The sequence below is a fragment of the Pezoporus occidentalis genome, unplaced genomic scaffold (genome assembly GCF_034315485.1).
Source record: "Pezoporus occidentalis ecotype Australia unplaced genomic scaffold, CSIRO_AGI_Poc_V1 ctg25, whole genome shotgun sequence".
In the NCBI taxonomy this organism is placed as follows: domain Eukaryota; kingdom Metazoa; phylum Chordata; class Aves; order Psittaciformes; family Psittacidae; genus Pezoporus; species Pezoporus occidentalis.
The window spans coordinates 4,488,935-4,513,450 of record NW_026914394.1 but is presented as its reverse complement, the minus strand read 5'-3'; the positions used below and the strand labels follow the sequence as shown (position 1 = coordinate 4,513,450).

At 39.6% G+C, this 24,516-nt stretch overlaps 2 protein-coding genes across 4 annotated transcripts in view; one reads left to right on the top strand and one right to left on the bottom strand.

Moving 5' to 3' along the window:
• The window catches only part of PRPF38A (pre-mRNA processing factor 38A), a 149,305-nt gene that overhangs the window by 92,158 nt on the left and 32,631 nt on the right, over positions 1-24,516 (bottom strand). The window lies entirely within an intron of this gene.
• TUT4 (terminal uridylyl transferase 4) overlaps positions 3,327-24,516 on the top strand; it is a 48,241-nt gene continuing 27,051 nt past the window's right edge. For 2 of the 3 annotated variants that reach the window (XM_062623184.1, XM_062623182.1), the window contains exons 1-6: positions 3,327-3,482; positions 11,901-12,576; positions 14,417-14,580; positions 18,031-18,147; positions 20,281-20,458; positions 23,586-23,674. In XM_062623184.1, coding sequence (XP_062479168.1) covers positions 12,015-12,576; positions 14,417-14,580; positions 18,031-18,147; positions 20,281-20,458; positions 23,586-23,674 — 1,110 coding nt within the window. In that variant the 5' untranslated portion in view covers positions 3,327-3,482; positions 11,901-12,014. The remainder of the gene's footprint in view (positions 3,483-11,900; positions 12,577-14,416; positions 14,581-18,030; positions 18,148-20,280; positions 20,459-23,585; positions 23,675-24,516) is intronic. The other variant, XM_062623183.1, reaches the window with a different exon arrangement.

The following is a 24,516-nucleotide window of genomic DNA, read 5'->3' as shown; positions in this document are numbered from 1 at the left end:
TAAGGGGTAGTTAATTGTGATTTTTGATGGATTTATAAGTGCCTTTTTTTTTAGTATGCTGGCTACAGCATCTGGTAACCAGGGTGTAATGGCAAAGGATACCAGTGGCTTGGTTGCTAGTGGTTACTGATGCAAGTACTCAGAACGAGAGTTGCAGCATACAGTCAGCAAAAAACAGAATTACAAACATAGAATCATAGAATCACAGCATGGTTTAGGTTGGAAAGGACCTTAAAGCTCATCCAGTTCCAACCCCCTGCCATGGGCAGGGGCACCTTCCACTAGACCATGTTGCTCCAAGCCCTGTCCAGCCTGGCCTTGAACACTGCCAGGGATGAGGCACATACCGTGCACAGTATCATGTGAAATGGAGAACCGTTAGCCAGGCCTTCAGGAAATTCATCTCTGCATACACCTGCTTGCATGAAAGGAGTGGCCAGACAACTGGTTTTCAGTGTGATCTGGGAGAAACCACATTACCAAAAGGTTTTTAAGGAAGAAAGAGGCATTAAGCATCACAAAATGAATTTGGTACCAAGCTTTCAGATGCACAGAGCCAAACCACTGCTTCAGTGCACTGATGTCATTCTTTACTTGTCTGCAAGAAAAAATAGCCATTTGTACATAGTTTGCTGCTATGGCTGCTGGGAGAAGAGGGTATGCATATTTAAAGTAACAATAGAAAGCATTTTATGATCACTGATTTCTTTTTGGACTGAGGAACGGGTGTTCCATGCCTATGAGTGTGGTAATTCTTGGCAAAGCAAAGCACAATGTAGTGATTTACAGAAAACAATTAAGTAGCACATCCCAGGTGTATTGGAAATCTATCTCCTGAAGAGCAAATTATATTTCGTAACCTCACTTTGTGATTGTGATATTTTTTTTAACTGAGTTTTGGTAGGTCTTTGATATCTTGATTAGATTTGGCTGGGTAATTCAAGCATAAATAGCATTACTATAGGGGAAGAAGCCATGTATAACTAGCTGAAAAATTTAATGACAGTTTTTAAACATTTCAGGTATTTCATGGTATTATGTATTTCAGGTAAAGTACAGATCCAGCATCAAGAAATAATGCAATAATACTACAAAAATATATAGATGGAAAATCTACTGTGCTGTCTATGCGGAAGATATACTGTGCTAAGGATGTGAAGTTCTCACCTTCACAGGTAAGTGCTACTTTTCTGTATATTTGGTATACTTTCCTGGCTGCAGTATTAACCAAAACCCTTTCATTTAGCTGACAGTCAAGTATGTTTTCTTCATTTTATAAATAATCTAAGAGGCTTCTTCACACACAGCTAGAGATGGAGAATAGGGCTTTAATACAGTATATACATTTAAATATAGTTTAAAAACCTAGTAAATCCTAACAATAGTTAAAAAAAATCATCCCAATGATGAAGATAATTCAACATAAGCTTTTTTTTTTTTTTTTGCCAGAAATTTAAAAAGAAATATACAGTATACTTTTACACTTTTGGGGGCATAAAGTTATAGTAGTTTGGGTATGGGACTATGTCCTGGGTTCAGCTGTTAACAGTTATTTTTCTCCTTAGTAACTGGTGCAGTGCTATGAGGCATCATGCTACAACACGAGACAAGCAAGGTTTTGCTTTGGAAAAGGGACTTTATAAAATCTGCTTCCTACAGCTTTGTGATGATTGTCTCCGACTTCTAGACTTAACGAGTTTCAGAATTATATTTTCTTTTATAAGCTGAGCCCCAGATCTGAAAGGTTTTGGTCACTGGCACTGGGTTGGGAATTCTTTAAATAAGGGCCAGCTGGCAGTAGAATCCAGCTTCCTCTTTTACTGCCATGTGTCTGTATTGCTCCCTGCAATAGTACATTCTTTAACATCAGCAAAGAAGGAAGACCGTTCTTTAATACACAGAAGACTATGTCAAAGGCTGTTGGCTTTATAATGATTTGAGTTTTCAGAGCCAACTGCACTAGCGTTTCATATTAGTGTCTATCCAACTATTTAAATATGATATATTCTAATGAACTTCAGCTTGCAGGAAAAATGCCAGTCAGGTTTGCAAAATGGTGTGTGTTTGCTCGTTAGCATGTCTAAATGTTGATCCAGGAGGACTGTACCCAGTAGCAAGTATAATTTACTTTCGGAATTTCCTCTTTGGCTTGCTAAACCTAATAAAAATCTTTGTCAAATAGGACTGGACAGAAACCACCAACCACCTAACCTCAGCTGTCCCCAAACACCGCTGCAATTGCTGTCACTGCTGACCCAGACTGGACTGGCCCATGTTCTTGAAGGTGAAAGCTCCACACTACATCCATTACAATGCCTGCAGCTATCCAATCCTCATTTGTAAAACATAAATTTCAAGTGAGCCACAAAAAAAGCAGATTAGCTCTAAGGATTGAACTGACTTCACAATACATTCAGAAATAACATACTTAGTGAATCCACTATTACAGATCTTGCAACTTTTGTTTACCTACAGAGACTTTGAGGCGGTGTTTCCAGCATTCCTATTCTCATTATTTTTAATACTTTCCTTTGAACCCCTTAGGGATTTCCACATTAATCTTTTGCATGCCTTGTTTTTCTGGAAAGGCTTCCTTATCCTGGGCTAGCAAGTGCCAACAACATGACATTTCACTGCCAAGAAGGGGTACTGTATTGGATCACAGAGGGATTTGCTTTACACAAGCACTTGCCAATTTCTTTAGGTCACTCTCCAGCACTGCCAAGAGCCAGGCGGGCCAGCTCTGTCTCCCCCGAGACCTGCACAGCTGCCAGCAGACACGCCGGCCAGCTTCATGTCAAGGTCAGGGAGCCAGCAGCCATTTCCCCCCGGCATCCCTGTTCTCCACAGGCTGCTTTGTGTGCAGCACACCCGCCCCTCTCCACCCAAGCAGCGCTGGGAGCAGAGGGAGAGGGAGGGACGCCCTGAAGAACGGGGGAAGACGACCCTCCAGGCGGGCCCTAACCCCGCTCCACAGGGCCTGGCGTGCGTGGGGAGAGACCTGGAATGCAAAATAGGATAAAAATTAGGATGAGCGTAGGGGAGTAAGGAAAAAATGTAGCTGCTTAAGCCCGCGTTCCTGTTTCCTGCTGTGGCACTGGGGTAGGAAGGCTCTGAATGCCGGCGGTGATGGGAGGGGGACACTGCCCCAAAGGAGGGGCAGTTCCGCGGGGCAAGGGGGGCTCCATCAGCCGGGCACGATCCGGGTAGGGTAAGGTAAGGTAGGGTAAGGTAAGGTAAGGTGGGGCAGGGCAGGGCAGGGCAGGGCTGCACCGCACCAGACCCAGGCATCCGCACGCCGCCGCCCGGCAGCAGCGCCGCCCGCCCTCGAGGCTCTCCCTCCCGCCCTCGCCCCACAATGCATCGCGCGGCGCGACTGACATGGCGGCCGGGCCGGACTGAGCCGCTGGCGTCGGGGCCTCCAGCAGCTGGAGCCGGGCATGGCGGGGGCGCAGCCCCGGCACCCCTAGCGCCGCAGCCAGGTACCGGGCTCCTGGGGCTAGGGGTGCTCCGCCCAGCTCCCTGGGCCTCCCCCGAGGGGTGGGGGTGGCTGGGCGCTCTCTGCTCCCCCCGCTGAGCCGGGCGGGGGGAGGCGGGCTCCGGAGGGGGGGGCCTGTCCACGCCGGCGCCCCCCGCCTCAGCCTGCGGCGCCCCAGCTCCGCCTTGTCCCTGCCCTCCGTCTTGCGCCCCGCCTCGATGGCCCTTAGCGGCCTCCCCACCTCTCGCCCGGGCAGGGGGCCGGCGCTGGGGTTGGCCTGCACACCCGGCCGGGGGCCCTGGTTGTGGCCTGGGGGCTTGGGGGTCGGCCGCAAGGTCAGCGGGGAACGGGAGCCGGCCCCACGGCAGCGTCCAGGCGGGCGGGCGGTTGCTGTGAAGGCAGTGCCCGGCTGAACGCCCGTTGGGGTCTGCAGAGCAGGAGCTGGGTGCTGGCGCTTATTCTCACGGCCTGTGGTAACTCCACACTGGGGGGAGGACCATTGCGGTTGTTGAGGCTCCCCGAGGAAATGGCCCTTTCTCCCGTGCCGTCCTCATGAGCCGTGTCCCCCTCTGACGCCTATTTCCAAAGCGAAGGTTCTCCTTTCTGTGGGTCGTGATGTGCCTGAAATGACACACAGGCATCCCTATACCCGTGTGTTTGTGCTCTTTTGTTGGCTTATCTTGTATACAAATACAGCTGAACGACTCTCCGGCTTTTGCAATATGTTGCAATGTGCCAGTTGGCTGAATGTGTCATATTACCTGAGGCCTTCTTGCTTTTAAGGTTGTTTCTGGGTATGTCAAAGGAAGGCAAGCTCATAACATGCAGACAAACAATATAATCAGGTTTAGGCTAAGGTGGGGATTAGTACAGTAAAATCTATGGATCTAATGATTTCTTTATATTCATGCCACCTCTACGTCACTTGGCTTCCTGAGCACTGTGCCCTGGATTCGAGTCATTGCATTTGCTTTAAAATAGAGGATGTGTTGCTTCTGTTTTCATTTGAATTGTGCTCCGTGTTTCAGTAGGTGCTTTTTGGATAGTCTGACCCCAGATAGTTATAATTATTTCCATTATGAGAAAAGTAAATCGGCCATGGAAGTATGACTTAATTACAGTCTCTGGCAGAAGGTGCTATATTAGGATACAAACACCATTTTTGCAGGGAGCTTTTTAAGTAATTTTTCCTACCTTACTGAAAATGCCTTTAAAAAGTAGATTTTGGGATGAAATTATAGTTTCCCAGAACATAAATATTTGGTTATATACCTAGAAGGTAAATACAGAGGGATCAGAAAGTTCCTTACATGTTCTGCTCTTGTGCAGAAGACGACTGGGACTTTTCTCTTGTACCTCAAATAGCACAGGAAAAGAGACTGCTGGATGCCATGGGGCATTTACTGGTTCTTTCTCTGAAGGAAATTGCTGCTGTGGGGAGAAAAAGGGAGGGAAGTAGGATTTCCCTGTATGTTATATGAAAGTAAGAGATCCCTGGGGAGCTCCTCTGAAGTGTCTCATGGATCTGCTTGTCAGAGTAATGTTTTGGGGCTGTGTATTCACATTGATTCCATAAGGCAATTCAAATTTTGCCGGGCTGAGAGTTTATCGTGTGTTGTAGTTGTAGTATTCTTGAAATTTTACGAAGTATTTCTACTAAATTAACTTTATTTTTGTCCCTATCTTAATGAAATAATGGAATGCTCGTCCTGACTTGCATTGACAGCTCATAGAAGGAAGGAGCCTGCAATTTGCTTAGTGGATTAATTTGAAGAATGGAAGCAATCCAGGGGAAGTCAACATTTCAGATGCTTTTGGCACATTAAGATTCTATTGTATATCATTTGATAAATTGTTTAAATGCACATAAGTGATAGATCAGTAACACTTTTAACTTAGAAGCACTAAAATCTTATTACCTAAATTTAGTCACAATGCATATTTACCTTTTATTTTACCAGAGATGCAGGCATACATGTATGTGTACTCATTACTGTATCCTTGGGTCCTAATTCTGGTGGTAATGTTTTAGCAGATCTTTGGGAAAAAAAAACCCAAACAACAACCAAGCAACTTGTCAGATGTTCTTAGATTTTATTTTTTATTTCTGTTAATGAATAAAATACTGTTTCCAGCATTTTCAGACTTTGTTTTTTGGTGTCAGCAAAGCTTGGCTTGGGAGCCTGGAACCAGTTGGAGCTTGGGCGTCAACTGTATGGATGTATTTTTACTTCCAGTATTTTTTAAAGTAGTGGTTTTCAGCATGTTTCTTTCGGTAGTGAAAACGCTGGATGCTGGTAAAGCAGATGTAAGGATACCAGTAGAAGATGCATTTGCTTTACCTGTGGTTTGTGAACTAGCTTGTGATTGGTATGAAGTAGTTCAAAGGCTGTTGCTTCTTCAAAGATTGGAGTTTGGGTGAAAACATCTCTAGTGCTTAAACACAAGATCCAGATAAACTTCTATGCCACAAATAAATACTGCTGTATTTTTATTTAGCATAAGTGCCAAATATAAATGGAGATTTAAGACTAAGATGGATAAAGTCTGCTTAAATGCATAGCTGCCACTTAAACCAGTTTCATGATCAGTTCAGGCCTCTGGAAGCTAGTTCAGCCTCTGAAAGGCTTTAAACCTAGGCAGTGCTGCACTGTGTTTTTCCAGCCTCCTCACCTGTATTGGTACAAATGTTGTGTTTGTTTTTGAAGTTAGAGCTGCCTTGGATCCGTTTCCTGCTCTGGTTACAGCATGTATCTTGCAGCATACTGGGACATTTGAGGCAGGTGATACCCCTCTTTTGGCTTTAGTGCTTGCTTAAGTTGATTGTGAAATGTTTAAAGGGCTATTACAGTAAAACCTAGGATCAGAACCAGAATCTTTATATGAAAAACAGGTAAGGAAAGCCATTGTAACTTAGTTACATAGCTGGTGTGACTGAGAGGGGGTGGCTTTCCTGAGTTTGGAATGGGAGTCATCAGCAGTAATAGGTTCAGAAAGAAGTTCTTGGTGTTTGTGACATGCCTCTTTCTTGCCTTCTCAGTGAGTCATACCATGTTGTAGAGCAGACAGTGCCCATCAGTGCTAAGAGAGAATCATCTCTTAACAAGCACTTCTTTATGGATCTCCTGTCCAGCATATTCTGCTCATTTCATAATTCAGTTGTAAGATATTTGCACCTACGTATGTTATTAAGTTTTGCATCAAGCAAAGCCTTTCCTGTTAGTTACTCAGTGGTACTTTCATAATTCAGATAATCCTGTTACAGTTATATATACTTGTTTATCTAATGATCACTCCTTGGATGTTTTCAATCCTCCATGCTGTAAGCACAACGTGGGAGCTTCCTACTGAGTTGCGTATCTTCACTAAGCCCAGATGCAACAGGTTTTGTTGCATCCCTGTTTTGTGTGTTAGATTTTCTGTGCTCTGCCCTGGCTTCCTTCTAGATAGATTTTAGTGGTATTATACTTACTAGCCTATATTCTATAGCCTGTAGTAACAGGAAGGTCTGCAATACTGTCTAGCACTTATGTTTGTTACTAAGAACACTGGTGGGTTTATTACTGGTAAGAGCCTGAGGTGTGTTAGTGGCCAGTAATCTCTGATAGGTTTAGTTGTAAGTACATTGGAAAAACATCAAGGACTGAGAACAGTTTGTACTAACTGGCTTATGGATACGCTTACGGCTAATGCATAATAAGCATAAATGTATAATAGCTTTTTTTAAAAAAAACTATTGTCATAGAACATGGGAAAAGCTTGAATGATCTTGTAGAAGTTCTCAGAAACAAAAATGGGCCTAAGGCTGCAAACAGTACAGAAAAGAGATACCTCCACCAGCACATGAGGGCTGTCTGTAGACATCACGTCTGCTGCTGTCTGAGCAGAGTACAGAAGACAACCTTTCCTTTCATTCTTCTCTGTGGCTGTAAACTTTGCTTGCTGAATTTCTTCCTGTTTCCATTGGGGAAGTTCAACTGGGCTGTGTTTGTAATCAGGTGAGGAGGCTTGGATGCACTGAGGTTAATCACCCCTTGTACTGTTGGAAGGCTGGTTTGAGAGATTTGGGCTTAAGGCACAATCATAATGGGACAGATAAAAGCAGGTCTTGGATAAAATACAGGTCTCTATCTCAAAGGAGGGAGTGATAATTATGTTTGTAGTATTTTAGCTGTTTATATTTAATCTAGTACTCCCTGGGAAATGAAACTTGTGAGACTGTTTCTCTTTGTATTTAGTTGCTCTTCTACATTTGTGTTGTAACTTTTGGACATTAAGCCAGTTGGGACCAAATTTTTGAACATATTTGAAGTAATGTAAGCAGATTGTTGCATTTCTCTATGTTTTCTGGAAAAAATGATGCCTCATCAGAGGACGGGTCTCTGCTGAGGGGAAAACAGTTTCCACTTAGGGAGTAGTTAAAGAACCAGTCAGTGCATATGTTCCTTCAGCTACAGCTTGTCTCCTCTGCTTGCCCAATGGTCTGTGATCCAGAGTGTGACAGAGGAGCACAAAATGAATGTATAGGAAACCAGGTATATTCAGTTCTGCTGCTAGTGAAATGATTAAATAAATCCTTTTGCGAAAGAGCAGCTCAGAATGCAGGAGCTCACAGTTTAACTTGGCCTTCATCTTGGAAGAGGGCCTGTTATGGCAGTCTCTGATGCAAAATGTGTGCTTCTGAAGGAGCTAAATATGGTTGGACAACTTGAGAGGAAGGAGTGGAAGGGCAGATGGGTAGAAATGCCTTCTTGAAAGTGTTTGGGTTTTTCTTCCCCCTGTTTGGAAGTAAGTTACCCAGAGGTTTTGCAATTCAAATGCAGAATTTTCTAATGCTAGACTGAGAGTAGGAGGAAACAAAAGAAACTGGCATAAATGAAAGTGAAACAATGTTGTTCCTTCGTTTTGTGAGCCTGAAGTGAATTCTGCTCTAGTAAAATTGAAGCTGATGTTAAGCATTTTTAATTTGATTGTTGTAGCTATGTATAGGCTCAATAATTTTTCATAGTTTGAGGTCAGATGGTGTTGTGTCTGACCTCAAACTCTTGTATTCCAGCCAGATTATTTTTCTGCGAAGAGCCAAAAATTGAGGTAGGCTTCAGAGGAGTAGCTGATTGTACGTTCAGAAAGCAGAGGAACCCAAGTCCCCTGTAACAGCAGGATGTTGAATAAATGAAACATGCAGAAATGATTTCAGCAGGTTAATCATACCCCGCTTTGCAGACGCAGGTGAATAATTCTGCTTTTATTGCCAGCCTGCCTGGGAGAAAATTCTTCTTTGATTCCAGGTCTGGCAATTTGAGCCTGAGCTGGTGAATAAGACATCCAGGTTTCTAGAAAGATGCCACCTCAGCAGTGATTCACTCCTCTAGTGTGTTGTTTCCTATCATGTTCTTCTTTTTGGAGGCACTTCTTTCACTCTCTCCCCTCTCTCTTGTATAGATGGCCAATATCTGACAGAGGAGGGAAGATCATGAGACTGTCTTAGGCTTAGTAGTGGTCTCTTTGTTTTTCATGTTAAGTTTCATTACTTGGCAGCGTGGTTACTATTGAGTATGTTACAGCAGTTTAGAATATTTTTTGTTTGCTAAATCATTTCAGTATTTAATTCAAAAGAAAGAAGAGGAAAAAGATGCCAAAATACAACATTATTATTGTAATTGTATTTCAGATTCTAAATTTCGTTGTAGAACCCTTTTTCTGTACAAAATATTCTTGTCTTACAAAATTTCAAGACTTGTTCTTCATATTTCTGAGGAATAAGGAATGTATCTGTGCTTTTTGATCTTAACTACTTGTATTTAATTAATCTCTTAATATGTGACATTATCACAGTACTCAATTTATTGGATTATAGTTTTTCCTAGCAGTTTTCTGAGTGGCTTTATTCACATCACATTTGTACATTTGATTAAAGCTTATCTGTTCTCTTTGAATATGTAACTGGGTATTTTGGTGAATGGATGAGATCAAGTCATTTAAGCCTACAATAGAATTTTTGTGGTTTTTCTTTTTTAAACCTCCTTGCAGAATATGAACCTAACAATGCAACACATGCAAAGAGCAGAGCAAAATGAAGCCCCACTTTTCCTCCAATGCTAGAGTTCCATGGTAGCTTTAAGCTGGAAATGATGCCAAGAGAAGTTGTCCCCACCCAACTAGTTGTTTGTTATTACCAACTCCTGCTCCTCCTCCTCCTCCCTTGTGCCAGCTTACTGTTAAGCTGGATTGGTTTTCCGGTTTTATTCACTGCAGACCTGCACAAGGGAGGGAGCAGCCCCAGGAGTAGGAGTAAGTAACCAGGTTGGAGAAAGGGTGTTGTTGCTTGTCTTTTAGGTGGTGTTGACCTATGCTGCTTTTCAGTGAATGTGGAAGTGTGGCCTCAGTGTCCACAGTTAATGGTGATGTGCACGTCAGAAATGAATCAGAAATGAAAGTGGAATTGATGTGTGTGGGTTGGGGTGGTTTTTTTTTTTGCTGCGGTTGTTGTTTGGGTTTTATTCCCTCTCCAGGTCGAGCAACTAAAGCATAAGGAATAGTTTAGAATTTGAGAAAACCTACTCTCATGCTGTAACTTGGTTACAGAAGAAAAAGATCCCAGTGGAGTACAGTTTAAAGATAGCGACATCCTGTACGTAAATACCACATCTCACCAGTCAATAGCTCAGTGCTTTATACTGGTGGTCAGAGACCAGAATAACTTAGCCAACCTGTAGCAACCCCTAGGCTCTTCCTACCACACCGAGGCTTAGTTCCTGCTGCCAAGCCAGTAGGAATTGCTACGGGAAAGACTCACTACAATCCAAAGGCTAATACTATTTAATCATTTTGCTTTTTGGTCTTTGACTTTTGGTCTAGAAGTAAGAGCCAGGTGTAATCAGTGTTTAATGGAAAAGAGTTGTAATATTAACTAAATGTATCTGTCAGTTAAAATACTTCGCCATTGGAATGAATTTAGGAATACAGATTTTCTTTGTCAAGTTTTATATTTTACTAAAGACTGTGCTGCTAACATGAAGGTCATGAAAATTCTGGTAGGTTTTGTTTGTTTGATTTTCATTTCTGCAAGATAGTATGTGCTTTCAGTTATGTCACTAGAGGCTTAAGATAACAATTCTTAGTATGTGGGTTTTGTCCTAAAGTATAGCCTGATTTGTGTCTCTTTGAGAGAGATGGTAACTACAGTATATAGCTTGAAAAGAAAAAAATTACTGTTCTTTATACTGATAATATTCAGACAGTTTGGTTGGGCTTTTTTTTTTAAAGCAGACGTTTTAATCTGGTCCTTCCTTCTGGTTCTTATTATTTAAGTACAAAAGTACATTGTGATACTTCTAATAGTTGTAGTTCATTGACTTTTCTATTATTCCTTCAGTAAATAATAAGGTACTTATTTTGATGGGTTCTCTAAACCCCAGAAATTTCCATGGATCATGCTTTTACTTACCGAATATGTAGCTGTACAGGAAAGGGAGAAACTCCAACCTCTGTATCTTGCTATAGCCTTATAAAATTTGTTTTCTTCTATGTCTGATACTTTATTATCATAGGTTTGTATTGCTATCTTAAGGTTATTAAACCAAAAAATCCAAGTTCTTGTTACAGAAGAACAATTCTTGGTTTTATATATTAGTATGAGGACTGCCTTACAAACAGCCCCACTTACTCATGCTTAGCTTCCCACTGGAAAAACAATCTTTGAGTTCAGCTGATACACCACCTAAAGGACTGAGGTTTAGATAAGTAAAATTAATCTGCAGCTGAACAAAATACTTCTTACTTGTGTTTTTTTGAGCTAAGCAAAATCTTACTGAATTGATGGCAATTAATTTGGATGAGAATTGTACATATCAGGAATTTGCTCAAGTGTCTGTGGATACAAGTGATAGGTCAGGTTTATTATTAATACTTTGAGCTATAGTTCCAACTTGTGGGTTTTTTAATCAGTTAATAAGATGGAGCTTGCTTGCTGGAAACTGAATCAGCTTTCTCTAGCGGCTGATTTGAGCTGTGTGTTTGTTGAGTGGTATTTTTTAGATGTGTTAAATTTTTTCCTTATTTTTTTTTCCTCCATGTAGTTGAAGATATCTTGGTTCTTGGTTTTTTTTTTCAGGAAGCCAGAAATAGGAAGGAAAGAAAAAGCAAGCTGTTGGCAGTTTTATCACTGAGTGTTTTTACCATGATCTGCCATTTTTCATCTCTTCAGATCCCCTCCTCTTTTCAGTGGAAGTCAAGATGATCAACGTTTTCATGAGTTTAATGCAGGATGTATTATGAGAATTCACCTGTTCCTCTGGGGGGAAGATGCTTCCTATCATTTGTAGTTTTGATTTGCTTTAGAGAGGTTTATTTTAATGTCTTGTCTGCATAGAGCTTTGCTGTTCTTCCTCCAGTTTAAGAATGTCTATCATTATTTCTTCAGTAGACAATCAGCTACGATCCTTGCTTGCACGGTGGATTTAAAATCAACTGCCTATTGCTGAAGAATTGCACTTCAAGTGGTCTCAAGAGACAGGAGAAGCAGGTCTTCACTATAATGGAAGAGGCCCAGAGCTCAAAGAATGGAAATCATGACCCAAGGAAGTCCGTCCGTCTTGTCTGTGAGGAAGGCAAAGCAGTCAAAGTTACAAATAATCAAAATTACAAACATAACAGAAATGACAGATCTGTGAAGGACGTTGGGAGAAGTTCTCCAAGTGGGAATAGCAGCAAAAAAAGCAAACAGAATGATGTTTGTTCTGAAAAACAAGGAGACAATAAATCATGCAAAGTGAACAGTTGTATTCCTGGAACTAAAGAGACGGGAACAAACCTTCAGGAGCGAAGTCATGGAAAAGCAAAAAAATCTTCTAATTTATCATCAGCAGTGGAAAACTTGAAACAGACAAAAGCTCAACCAGTGGGAGAAAATTTTCCAGGCTCCCATGTTTCGGGGAATGGGATCGGTATGGAAAGCTTAACAGCTACACAGAAAGGGAAACTGCTGTTGGAAAATCCACTGGGAGTTCATACTTCGAAGACTAACATTGATCAGACTGGTGATGCTGGTAAGACTTCTTCAGATCAAAGGAAAATGGAGCATAAACCTGATGACTTCAGTGAGTGTTCAACACTGCTTTATTCAATTTTCTTCTGGTAAAATTGTTAACAGTCTGAAATGGGCTTTGAAATGTTTCTCTTTGGATATTTTTTTTTTCACATGTACTAAGTTGTTGATGGCATTTAGAGAAGCTGCTGTTAAATACAAACATGCTACTTAGAGAATAAGAGATTATGATAACAACTGTCTTTTTTTCTCATGCCTAAGACCTGAACTCTTTGCAAAATACCTTTTTTGGGGAGGGTTCAGGCAGTTTTGTGAATATTACATCTGGGGGGGATCCCTTCATCATATCATTGCCACTCATGGAAGTGACAGCTATTATTGCTGTTCAGAAAGATCAGAGGAGAAATCTGCAAGAAAAATTGTGGGGTTTTATGGGTGAGGGGAAATACTTCCCTTTTTTGTGTGATTGTTGTGCTCTTTTATGTTTAAAATATGTTTTGGTAGGTGGCCCTTTGATTTAGAGAGCTCCGGCATACATATCATCCACCAGTGGTTACCCTTCTGAGTGTTAAATTCTTATACATACTTTTCAATTTCACAACTAAATACATGAATCAGGCTTGTCTCACTTCAGGTTAACTCCTTAGTGTAGAATTTGTCACACTTCTTCAGAATACAGCTTTTTAAATTAAAATGCTGGTTTAAGACAGCATGCCTGTGCAGACTTTCTATTTGAAGTGTTTCTCACTATTTCAACAGCTACAGTAATTGCTTGTATGGAAATACTGGGAGAATAGTATAATTTTTTTTAGCTATCTTAATAAAATTTAACGGCAAAACCAAGTTGAAATGGCAGCAGGTTGCCCAAAGAAGTGATAAATGCTCCATCCCTGGCAGTCAGTGTTCACGTTGGACAGAGCCTTGGGTGACATGGTCTAGGAAGAGGTGTCCCTGCCCATGGCAGGGGGCTGGAACTAGATGATCTTAAGGTCCTTTCCAACCCAAACCATTCTGTGATTATATGATGAGTCAGCTCTTTGTAAACCACCATCATGTACTGTAGGGACCCTCTCTGTCCCTGAGAAAACAGGAGTTGAAAACTTGCTCAGTTTTGATTCCTAGCTAGTGTGGTAGCACATACCTCATTTGAAAGGAAAGAAAAAAAGAACAAAACACAAATTTTTGCTGATGTAAAGACTACTGGAATAATTTCAGCTGTGGATGTTTGTACAGATGAGTGGCCTATGAACAATTCATAGGCATCTGGAGGAACTGGCCTGTCAGAATTGACCTGCGTGTTTGTGAGCAGCAGCGTTCCAGAACTACGTGGTTGCTAGCCGAGGGCAGCAAGGTGTCAGAAGGTGTTTGGATGTAACTCCAGCAGCCTCCTGAATGTAGGGCTTGGCATGCCTGATGACTGGCTCTGCGAGGTCATTTGGGTGAATGTCTAAGGCGGTTCTGTGACTGCTTCCTTAACAAAACATGCTGTATAAAATATCTTAAGCCTAGTATTTCTTATTTGTGTTATAGTAGAGCATAACAATCTCATGTACTCTGTTCTGTGTAACAAAAAACCCCAACCCTTTCTTGACTTGAAGAATTTAATAGAGGCTCTAGAGTTGTGACTGAAACACAAAATCAATCTACCGTATTTTTTTCTCCTCTTTTTGATAGCACTTTTAGTAGCTGAAGTCTCTCCAAAATACCAGTAAACATACTGGGAAGATTCTAACGTTAAAGGTGATTTTGGCCAGCCTTTGGACAAACAATTGGAATGCAGCTCTGATTTGTGTCCAGCTCTTTAGTGAGATGCTCTTAACTGCTCTGCACTCTTAACTTTCATTTTTCCTCTCCTTAGTTACTCTGGAGAAAATAACTGTTTCTTTCTCTAGGTAAAATAAAGAATTCTGAATCAACTAAAGAACATACTTTGGAAGCTGATTATTTAGAAAGCACTGCTGTTATTGATGAATCTAATCTGACAGCTGAACAGGAACTAGGATTGAAACAAGCTGAAGAGCGTCTGGAAAGAGATTATATCTCCCGACTTGAAAAAGTAGGTTGAGTTATTAGATAAAAAAAGAAAATGGGTGTTTTCTGTCATTATCATTACCATATTTCTGCATGGGTGCTATTTCTAGTAGAACATTTTGCCTCTGATTCTTTCTTGTTTGTACTGAATCACTTTGTTGATCTAAGATACTATCCCTAGTAGTTGGCTAGTCATTCATGGGGGCAGATGTTAAGGATTGGAAACTTGGTGTTCCTTTTGTGGCACACGCGGCCTTTGTAGAACGATATTTTATAACTCTGCAGACCTAAAGGTTTCCAGTTCCACAACTTACCTAAGATATTCTAGAATGTCTGGCTACCTAGAAACACAGAGTACAGTATTGAAAGGAACCTTGGGGTATCTTCAGTGTATTAGCCTTCCACTAGTCCGAAGCACATGTATTGAAGATGATTCCTTAAAAATGTTCACCAGAACTCTTCTTAATATTCTCTCCAGTGAAACAAAGTAAGTATAGGTAACCCAGAAGTTTTTCTTCATGTCCAATGTAAGCATCTCTTGTAGTGTTTTGATCCATTACGTGTTGTCCTAGGAAAATAAAGTTTATGACTTTTTCTGCAGCTTCCTACATATTTGAAGATCATTTCTGTTAATGCAGTCTGTTTTTCTTCAGACTTGCTCTTTGGTCTGAGAGGGTTTTTAGTTACTGGTTCATTATTGTTGCTTTTCTGTAGGCATCTACCATGTAGCTGCTACCTAAAATTGGACATACACTTTCAGCTTAGGTCTTGCATATAAAGAAGAAAGCTGACTTCATCTGTCTGAAATACAGTATCTGTGTTTAGGATCTCTGCTTTTTTAGCACCAGTAGGAGGTTGGCTTGTAGTTTGACTGGCAATGATCCCCATATCCTTCTCTTAAGAAATGCCTAATCAGATCTTCCCAGGCTTGTATCATTTGCAGTTAGTACCTAAGCAGGAATTATATTTTGATACTGTAATTGTAGCTTATTTATTCACTTTCTTTGATTTCTTGCCATCACTGATTTTCTTTGTCATTTTACATCTTCTGTAATCTCTTCCAACTTGGTATGTTTCGTGTTTGTAGTCAGCACACCCTCTATTGCATTTCCTAAGTCTTCAACAAAAACATGAATATTTCTGACCCCAGAAGGATCCCTGCTGAAAAGTACCTGGCACAAGCCTTTAAACTGGTGGTGAACCAGACTTAAGTGTGTGTGTGCTCTGAGGACTGTTCTCGGAGGAGTTTTGCTCCCACCTTACTGTTCTTTATTTAGATAGTACTTCTGGTCTCCTTTTGAGACTGATACTATGACAAGTGACAAAAACCGTGTAGAATTCAAGGTACATCTGCTTCTTCAAGCCCTTATGATTTTATCTTTAAAAAAACAACCCTAAAATTGGTTTTGTGCAATTTGTTTATAGCAGATCACTTTGTCACCTATGATCTGTTTTTCTTTATTATGTGCTCAATAATAATTTATTACAGTATTTTTCTGGATACTCACTCTGACTGGTCTCTTAACGCTTTGGCTTATCCTCTTCAGTTTCTCTTTCCTAGTCATCTGGAACATTCCCATTCTCTGCGAGTGCTTTAAAATACAACTTGCTTTGAGCTGGATTAGTTCCCTGGCTATCCTAAGTCAGGACTACACATATGTAAGGCCTTGCTTCTTTAGATGCATGTGTCTTACTCAAGTAGTAGTCTGTAGGTTTTTTTTTTTGTCTCACTACATTCTTGCCCTTTTCATTGGTGTTAAGCTTAACTAATGACTTTAAAAAGGCAGTAAAGGCAAAATAAAAGGCATTACATGACTCAACCATTTGGCAACATCTGTTGCTATGATACTGCAGATCAGTATTGTAAAGAAATACCCAATTTTAAAAATATTGCTGATAGTCCATTTCAGAAGAGTGGTAAAATAGTTTTCATGTACTTCAGTCATCATGTGTTGAACACTTGAGTCTTTTGAGCTAGCCAAGTTGTTTTCAGAATTGATGTTTAATTTCTTCTTACTAGGTATCTGTCTCATAAAAAAAAAATAAAAGGATGAAGAGAATTAGTAATGAAAGGATAATGACCATGTTATTTTAAATTGATAGGTACTCTGCAGTTGGAAAGTATCAGTTTCCTCCACTCTTCCCCACCCCCCTCCCCCTCCGAAGCAAATGACCAAACTCAGTAAGTGGAAAAACTTGCCCAAATTTAGTAGTGGTTTAGTAAGTCAAATTTGTTTAACTGATCTATAGTCCACCTTAGTGTCTTAAAACAGCATTCTCCATTCATTGTTATGTCACTGTTTAAACATCTGGTGTTTTCAGAATACGTTTTGGTTTCAGGAACTATAAATGTATTAGAACTAGGATGAAAATGTTAAGTAGGCCTTTTCTTTCCCAATTAGAACTGATAGCAGTTATTGTAAAAATGCTAACATAAAAATGCTAACAAGTCTGTAGAAAAAGTAAAGGGCCCTTTTGTCTTTGCAGTGAGCATATCAAAAGGTTTCTGATCTCTGTAGCTGTGTTTTAGTAGAGCAAGAAAATGCAACTGCAGGATGAGACATACTAAAGTGGAGTATTTGTCAGTAACCTCTTGTCTTTGCAGAGGTAGTCTTTTCTGTCGTTTAGTCTGGTAGTTCTCACTGGTTTCCTGGTAGGATAAACTCCCCAGTATCCTCCCCTGGACCCTAGGAAAATAGTGATCTCCTGCCCCCCATCATCTGAGACTTGGCTGCTTCTTACAGACTGTCACAGGGGTCTCCTGGGTAGCAGCTCTCCATTTGTGTACTTCATCTCTTCCAGCCTTTATGTTCACAAAGATGCTTGTTCTGCATGTTTCTTGAATTCTGAGTATCCCAAATTATTAATCAGCATGGAATAATCTTACCCCTTGTCAGAGGATCCCACTTTATCCAGAGCACAGCCATTATTAAGTCAGAAACTGGCTCTCTTCCTCCCTGTTGGCTAGCCGCACCCTTTCTAATAGAATAAAAAATGCAGTACTTGCAGAGCCCGCTGTAAATATGCCAGCCAAATACCACCACCATCTGTCCTAACGTGTGTACTAGATAACACAATGAATTCTTCCCGTTTTCTCTCCAGAGAGGGGAGGATAGATGCAGAGATTTAATAAATCCATAGTTATTAAAGCTTGAGCTGGCAAGGGAATGGTTTACTGGCCTTTAGGTCAGCCTTATGTGGTGTAAACTCTTCAGTCTTAATCTTGCCTCTCAAAAATATACTGAGAAGTGTAACATTCAAGTCACCTCACTTCCTTTCCTTGCTTTCCCTGCTTGTCATACAGGTGAAAATCCATTTCTGCTGTGTTTTTTGGAGACCATTTAATATTTACAGAGCACCTTGACATTACAAGTGTTACGTAATTGTGAAATACAATTTATTATTTAAAGAATTGAGCTTTTCAGACACTGTTGGCAGAAAAAATTTAGCTTAATCTGTGGCCATTTTTCCCCAGCGCTCCCCAGAATACACCAACTGTCAGTACCTATGCAAGCTCTGCTTAGTTCACATTGAGAACATCCAGGGAGCTCACAAGCATATTAAAGAAAAACGTCATAAGAAAAACATAATGGTAAGTTAACAGATAAGATTTTCACTGGTTTGGTTTTTTTTCTTTAAGAAAAAGGGGGGGTTTTAGTTATGTGGTTTGTTTTCTTCGGTCATCTTCATTTAGGTGATAATTTTGTGTGCTGACCAGAGATCTACACATTTCTGTTGCTCGTTTTGTGTTTGACAGGAAGTGTTTGATGATCTGTTTGTCCAGGCAGAGAGGAAAGAACATTCTTAGTTATTGCTTCTGAATTCATGTCTCTGAATAGTGGGCAGTGCATCATACTGTTAGTACCAGTATGCAAGGTAACTTAGGTGAGAAACATACTTAGTATTTCTGTTTCTTCCAAAAGTAGTATCATTGGTAGCGAGACCTCTGGAGACTGGAGGTGGGCTGGGGGTGGTGTTTTTTTTGGTTTTTTTTCCTTTTTCGTCTGACTTGTGATGTTTTTGTCTACATCCTCTCTGTGATGGGTAAGTGGAATGATTAGTACATCTAGACTAAAAAAAGACAGTTAAAGTAGGAAGGGATTCAGTTCCTGAGTCACTCATCATCTGCCTGGGTTTATGTATGAGTTTGATTTCAAGGAGAAGAGCAGTTTCCTTATCAGATACTGTGGTGTTACTGTGTGCTTTGCTTTAAAGAACTGTTACATGCATGAAATCCAACAAAAGGTGCACAGCTTTGCTTGCCGGCCCGTTTTTGTAAATGCTGATGAAGAGCTACAAATTCCCCAGTATTTACAGGTTTGTGATTCAGATGGTTACAATTACTTTTCCTACAACCATTCCCCAAAATTCTGTCAATTACTCCTGTTCCCATGTATTTACCATACTTCTATTTGTAATTAATGCTCTGATTCTATCATATATATAAGCCATCACTTAGAAAACTCGAGTATCATAAATCCATTACATCTCAGACAGTAGCATTTCTGTATTATGTTTAGTTATTATTTGTAAAGGATTCTGGTTCTCTTGCTGCTAAATTCCATAATGGAAATATGCTAATAAAGTGGCAATAAACAAGCTCCATGTTTGATATAGAAACACTTTGGTACCGTACTTTGTCATCTGGGCATGGAGATAAGAACTGAGGAATGAGGTTTCTTTACCACCAGATGGAAATGCTAGAGGACAGGGAGTGGTTTCAGTTCTTAACACTTGTCTTCAAATAGCTTTATGCAGTGTGCCACATTACAGTGATAAGAAGTATGTAACTGTCTAAATGTTGCTTTATAAAATATACCTATTTACAGCTCTAACTATGAGGTACATGCTATCAAAGAAGTCTAGCAGCAGCTGTGGCTTCCACACTCAAGAAAAAACATAAAGCACTGATGTGAAAAAAAAAACCATAGCCCATTGAAAATGCACAAATTCTTTCTTACACTAAATTTATTCAAATCAGAACAGAAGAGTTAAGAAATGCAGCCTAGAACTGACTTAACATTTTCATCCTGGACTGTGTTTTCTTAGTGTATAATTATCTTCTGGTTATTATTTATTTCTGCTGTCAGTCACCTGTTTAATTTAGTTGATGAATTTGTGAAACAAGTGATTGTTTTACTTACTCCCAGATGACTCGATGCATCTGACGTATTTCTTGCTGTTGGATTAGAAGGATATCAATTTGATGCACTAAAAATAGCACGTTCTGGCACCAGCTGTTTAGGCAGCAGTGAGACTCAAATCAACATTTCTTGGAGCTAGGAACACTTCTGCCTCGCATATCCTTCCTTCAAGTACAATCCACTCTGAGAAAAAAGTCTGTGTGACTCTAGAAGAACTTTCTTAGCTCAGTTACTTTTACTATGTAGGAACAATTACAGCTTTTCATTTCCTTGGATGAATTCTGTTTCAAAGCTGTCAGAAAATGTGGTTCAGGAATGTAACACAGCAGATTTCCTCCCCAGTTGCCAGTTGTGGAACAACATGCTCTCTTTCAAACACTGAGCATCTACTGTCCTCTCTATGAGCCACTCTAGTACATTTGCCAGTGAGGCCGGGCAGAGTTCCTACCTTTGAAAGTGTTTGGTCAGAGCACGATGTAAATAGAAGAGCACATACACTAAACAGTACGTTCTAGTATCATGATATAACTTTTTTCTCTTAAAATGTCAGTTTTTACTTTTCTCATCTAATAACTCTTCAGGAAAAACAAGAAGAAAATGAGCTGCGAGCCCTCCCACCTCCCTCTTCTGCACAGTTGGCTGCTCTGAGCTTTACCCTCATTGAGGCAGCAAATGAGCAAGGCATATCCGATGACGACTTCCGAATTCGTCAAGACATTGTGAAGGAGATGGAGAAAATTATTCAACAGCCCTTACCAGGTATTCACAATATTCCCCATTTAATTTTTCTTTAGTTATACACAGTTTTTGACACCATCATTAGTGGTGAATTAATGTGTTTTGGGCTATCTTTATATGATACAGTATTAATATATACAGGCATTTTAAAACAGACTGGCAGTTGACTTAAAAGGAACCAACAAACCTACAAAAAAGGAGGAAAATACGATTGTGCTTATTTTGCCTTCTTTCTAGTATGCTTTTAGTCCATCCCTGGCAATGTTCAAGGCCAGGCTGTACAGGAGAGTTAGAACTAGATCTTAAGGTCTTTTCTCACCCAAACCATTTTATGATTCTATTGAAGCTATTGGTTCTCTTTTAAAGTGACGATTTCTGATGAAGTCTGGAAATTTCCAGGTCATGAAATATTTCCTACCTGCTTGTGTTTAAAGCCTCAGCCACTGAGGATCCCTCAGGCTCTAGTACAAGAAACCTTTCCACCTATACCTTAATTAGCATTACTGAATATCTGTGGCTGTTAACAGTAGAGATTTCTCCCCACAAGTGCACTTAATTAAACCAGTATGAGTGTAGCAGGAGGGGAAAATGAGAAGGAGTTGGAAATATATTTTTTTCTACTGGTTCTTCAGTTGTTTATAACATCTCTCAGGGTAGACAAAAGTTGCATAAGGCACTTATATATTCTTTTTAAAGCATAGTTTTGGGAAAACAAGTCAGATCTTGCCTATGAATGATTTTGGTAAGCATATTTTCAGTGGTGTGAAATATCTGCAGGTACCCATCAGTAACTGTTCATTAAAGCAAGCTGTTAAAATCCACAAGGGTTATTGCTTAACAGGTCATGTATATTTCTGGTTAATGGGACCTAAAATGAGGAGAGATGTACTCTGAGGTCAACTGTAGCTTCCCAGAGTCTCTTGAATTACCTTAAATAGGTCAAAATACTACATTTCCTTAATCACATATCAGTATCATACTTCATCTGCCTTTTTCTTGATTAAGTGCTTTATGTTGATTAAAAATAAGTATAATTAAAGAAGAAAGGTCTTGAGTAGGTTAAATGCTTAGTTCGTAAAAATTGTCTGAGTTATCTGGGTAAGTTGGATGATACAGTCTTCCTTCCCCCTCCTACCCCTTCAGAAGTACATTATGTTACTTCAATAGGGCATGTTAAGCATTCAAATCCAATTTATACTACTGATGGAAAACAAGATAAATAATGTAACAATAAGATAATCTTTGACATTTACTTCTTTGCATTGATTTCCCATCTATTCTCATCATTTTTCCTCTAGTTAATACACTGTGTGTTTGAGAGCTGTGTTTTGGAGCTATGGTAATGTTGACATTATGTTAACAATGGTTTGTTTTGAAGTGAATCTGAACAGAAGAGAAAGTATTAATCTCATTTGCAATGAGTTTTCAATCTTTTTATTTAATCTGTATTGAAACTGGGTTGATACTCTCTACTGTCCTTTAATTTTAGAAATATCTTTTTCCTTTTGCTCTGTAAAAATACAGTAGTAAGAAAGATTTTGTTTGCTGCAGGATGATGAGCTTTAGTTTTAGGAACCGTACTAAATATATGCTTAAAAATAAGGTGCTGTATAGAACAGGGAAAAGTAGGGTGGAGGTTTGCTAATTCGCTTGCTCTGTAATATTGCTGTATGTGGCTTCTAGTGCCAACTTCTGTTCCGACACTACAGAGGCTTCCACTGATACTATATTAAGCATAAGACAAAGCAAAGGAAATTATTGCTTTTACATAAATACTCATGAAAGTTACTACATTAGTGTTACTCGGCTGGCTGATTTGTTTGGATTGATGAGCTGATGTGGAGGAGTAGTAGAAGTGGAGGGGGAGTCTGTAGTAGTAAATGACAGTTTATTACCCCACTTTTCAAAGCCCGCCATGTTCTAGTGAATCTGTTTCCCTAATAGAAAAAAAATAATTCATGCACAGTGTAGAAAACCTGGGATGTTCTGGCATGATTTTCTCTTGAGCTCACATTAGAACTATGCAACAATTGTTACTGCTACAAAAAGCCACTGGAAATCATTGCGATCATGCATTAATATTATTTACAATAAATAAATAAATTTTGAGAGGGCTAACTTCTAAGTAGTAAAAAACAGAAAAAGGTTTCTTTGAAGCTGGGCACGTGTTAAGATTTATTTTCTCTTTTAAGAATTATTTTGTTGTGGATCTGTTTGAGAGAGTTTGTTCAGAACACAAAGGTACTAAGAAAAAATACAAGAAAAAACGAAAAAACCTCGTCACTGTGCAGCTGGTTGAACACTGGTTGCATAGAGACGTTGTGGACACTCCATGCTGAGAGATCTTCAGAACCCAGCTGGCCACAGTTCTGAGCAACCAGTTATAGGTACCCTGCTGGAGCAGGGAAGGGATTGAGAACACTGTCAACTTTCAGTTGAAAATTGAGCCCTAATACATATTACAGGGAAGTTTTTATCTGCAAAAATTATATCATGAAGTGATGTTTATGGAGTGGAATGATATTTCTCATTATGCTATTATCGAATAGTTATTTTCTAATCAGTTTAGATCTGTTGTACATCTTTGCAGGAACTGTATTAACTACAAAACCGCTAAATGGATACTGTACTTTGTGCCTTGGATTATACTGAAGTTACATTTTATATGCATGTTTTGTAATGAATTATAGGAACTTGCTAATGAAATTAACAGGTTGTAGCACATATGGAAAAATTCTTGACAAGTGTACGAGGCAACAAAGAATGTTATAAGTGTCCACCTGCTGCAGAGAATCAAGCTGTAGTCAGCAAAAGCTGTCAAATAAAGTCCTGCAGAGAGATAATGACAGTTATTAATATTTTTTGTTTATTTTTTTATTTAGAACAAACAAAACTAAAGCTGCATTGCAAAAATACTCTAAAACAGGTTGAAAAGTTTTGGACCTTTGGTAATTACAGTAATTGAATTACCTGTTTTCCTTTGATACTGTTTTATGGAAGTGATTAGTCCTCACAGGAGTGAGAATGTGCTTCAGTATTCATTCATCTAGGAGTATTGCTTTGGAGGGACAAGATCTAAAGGTATATGTCATCCATTAAAGAATAATTTATTTACTAGCTGCTAAATAATTACTTTTCTCTCTTCTAGACTGTTCACTGAGGATGTATGGCTCCTGTTTAACCAGATTCGCTTTTAAGACCAGCGATGTTAACATTGATATCAAATTCCCCCCGAAGGTGTGTAGTTACTATCCTGTATTAACTAAGACTGTTTTTTTAAATGAAGGCCATTAACATTTATTTCTGCTTCATTGCCTTTGTCTCCTCTTGGGACATATGGTGGTAGATTAGCACAGAGCATCCAGTCTTTTAGTTGGTGTCAGGTGTGCTGTGAACCAAGTAGGTAAAGTTTTCTGTGTTTATTAGGAGACTTTAATTCTGGTTTTTTTGGACAATCTTATGCTTGTGCAGAAGCATAAGATTTTTTATTTTACAGTGGAATTCAAGGTGCCTAGTTTGGGTACATAATTACACAGCTTTTTGAAATGGTACTGCAGTTAGGAAGCAGAACTGAGTCCTTTTTCAGGCAGTTGCTTCTGAAGTGTACCATGTCACTTTTTCTTTCACAAAGGCTGAAAGGTGGTGCTAATTTTTAGCTTTTCTTTGAACTATATACAGCTTATCTTTGAAACACCACTTCAGTTGATTTCTGGGGAGAAAACACATTTGAAAACTATAACCTTTAAAAACCCCTGGGAAAGCACTGACATTAAATTCTTTATTGTTGTGTATTTCTGGTGGCATATTCAGCAATTTCGGTGTCAACATATATGGCAGATCATTTTGTTTTAACTTTATGGTTCCATTAATACAGAACTAGAACAGTAGTATTAAGTAAAGAAGCTGTAGGCTAAAAGCAGGCTGGCTGATAGGTTCACTAGTACCTGTTTTCATGGTGCAGACTGATGCAGTTAACCTTTTCATTAATGCTGACACATGATTTCATTTTGAGAAAAGACATAGCACTCCTAGTTGTGCAATCCAGGTAGTGTTAAGCACAGTGTAAAATCAAATGGGTT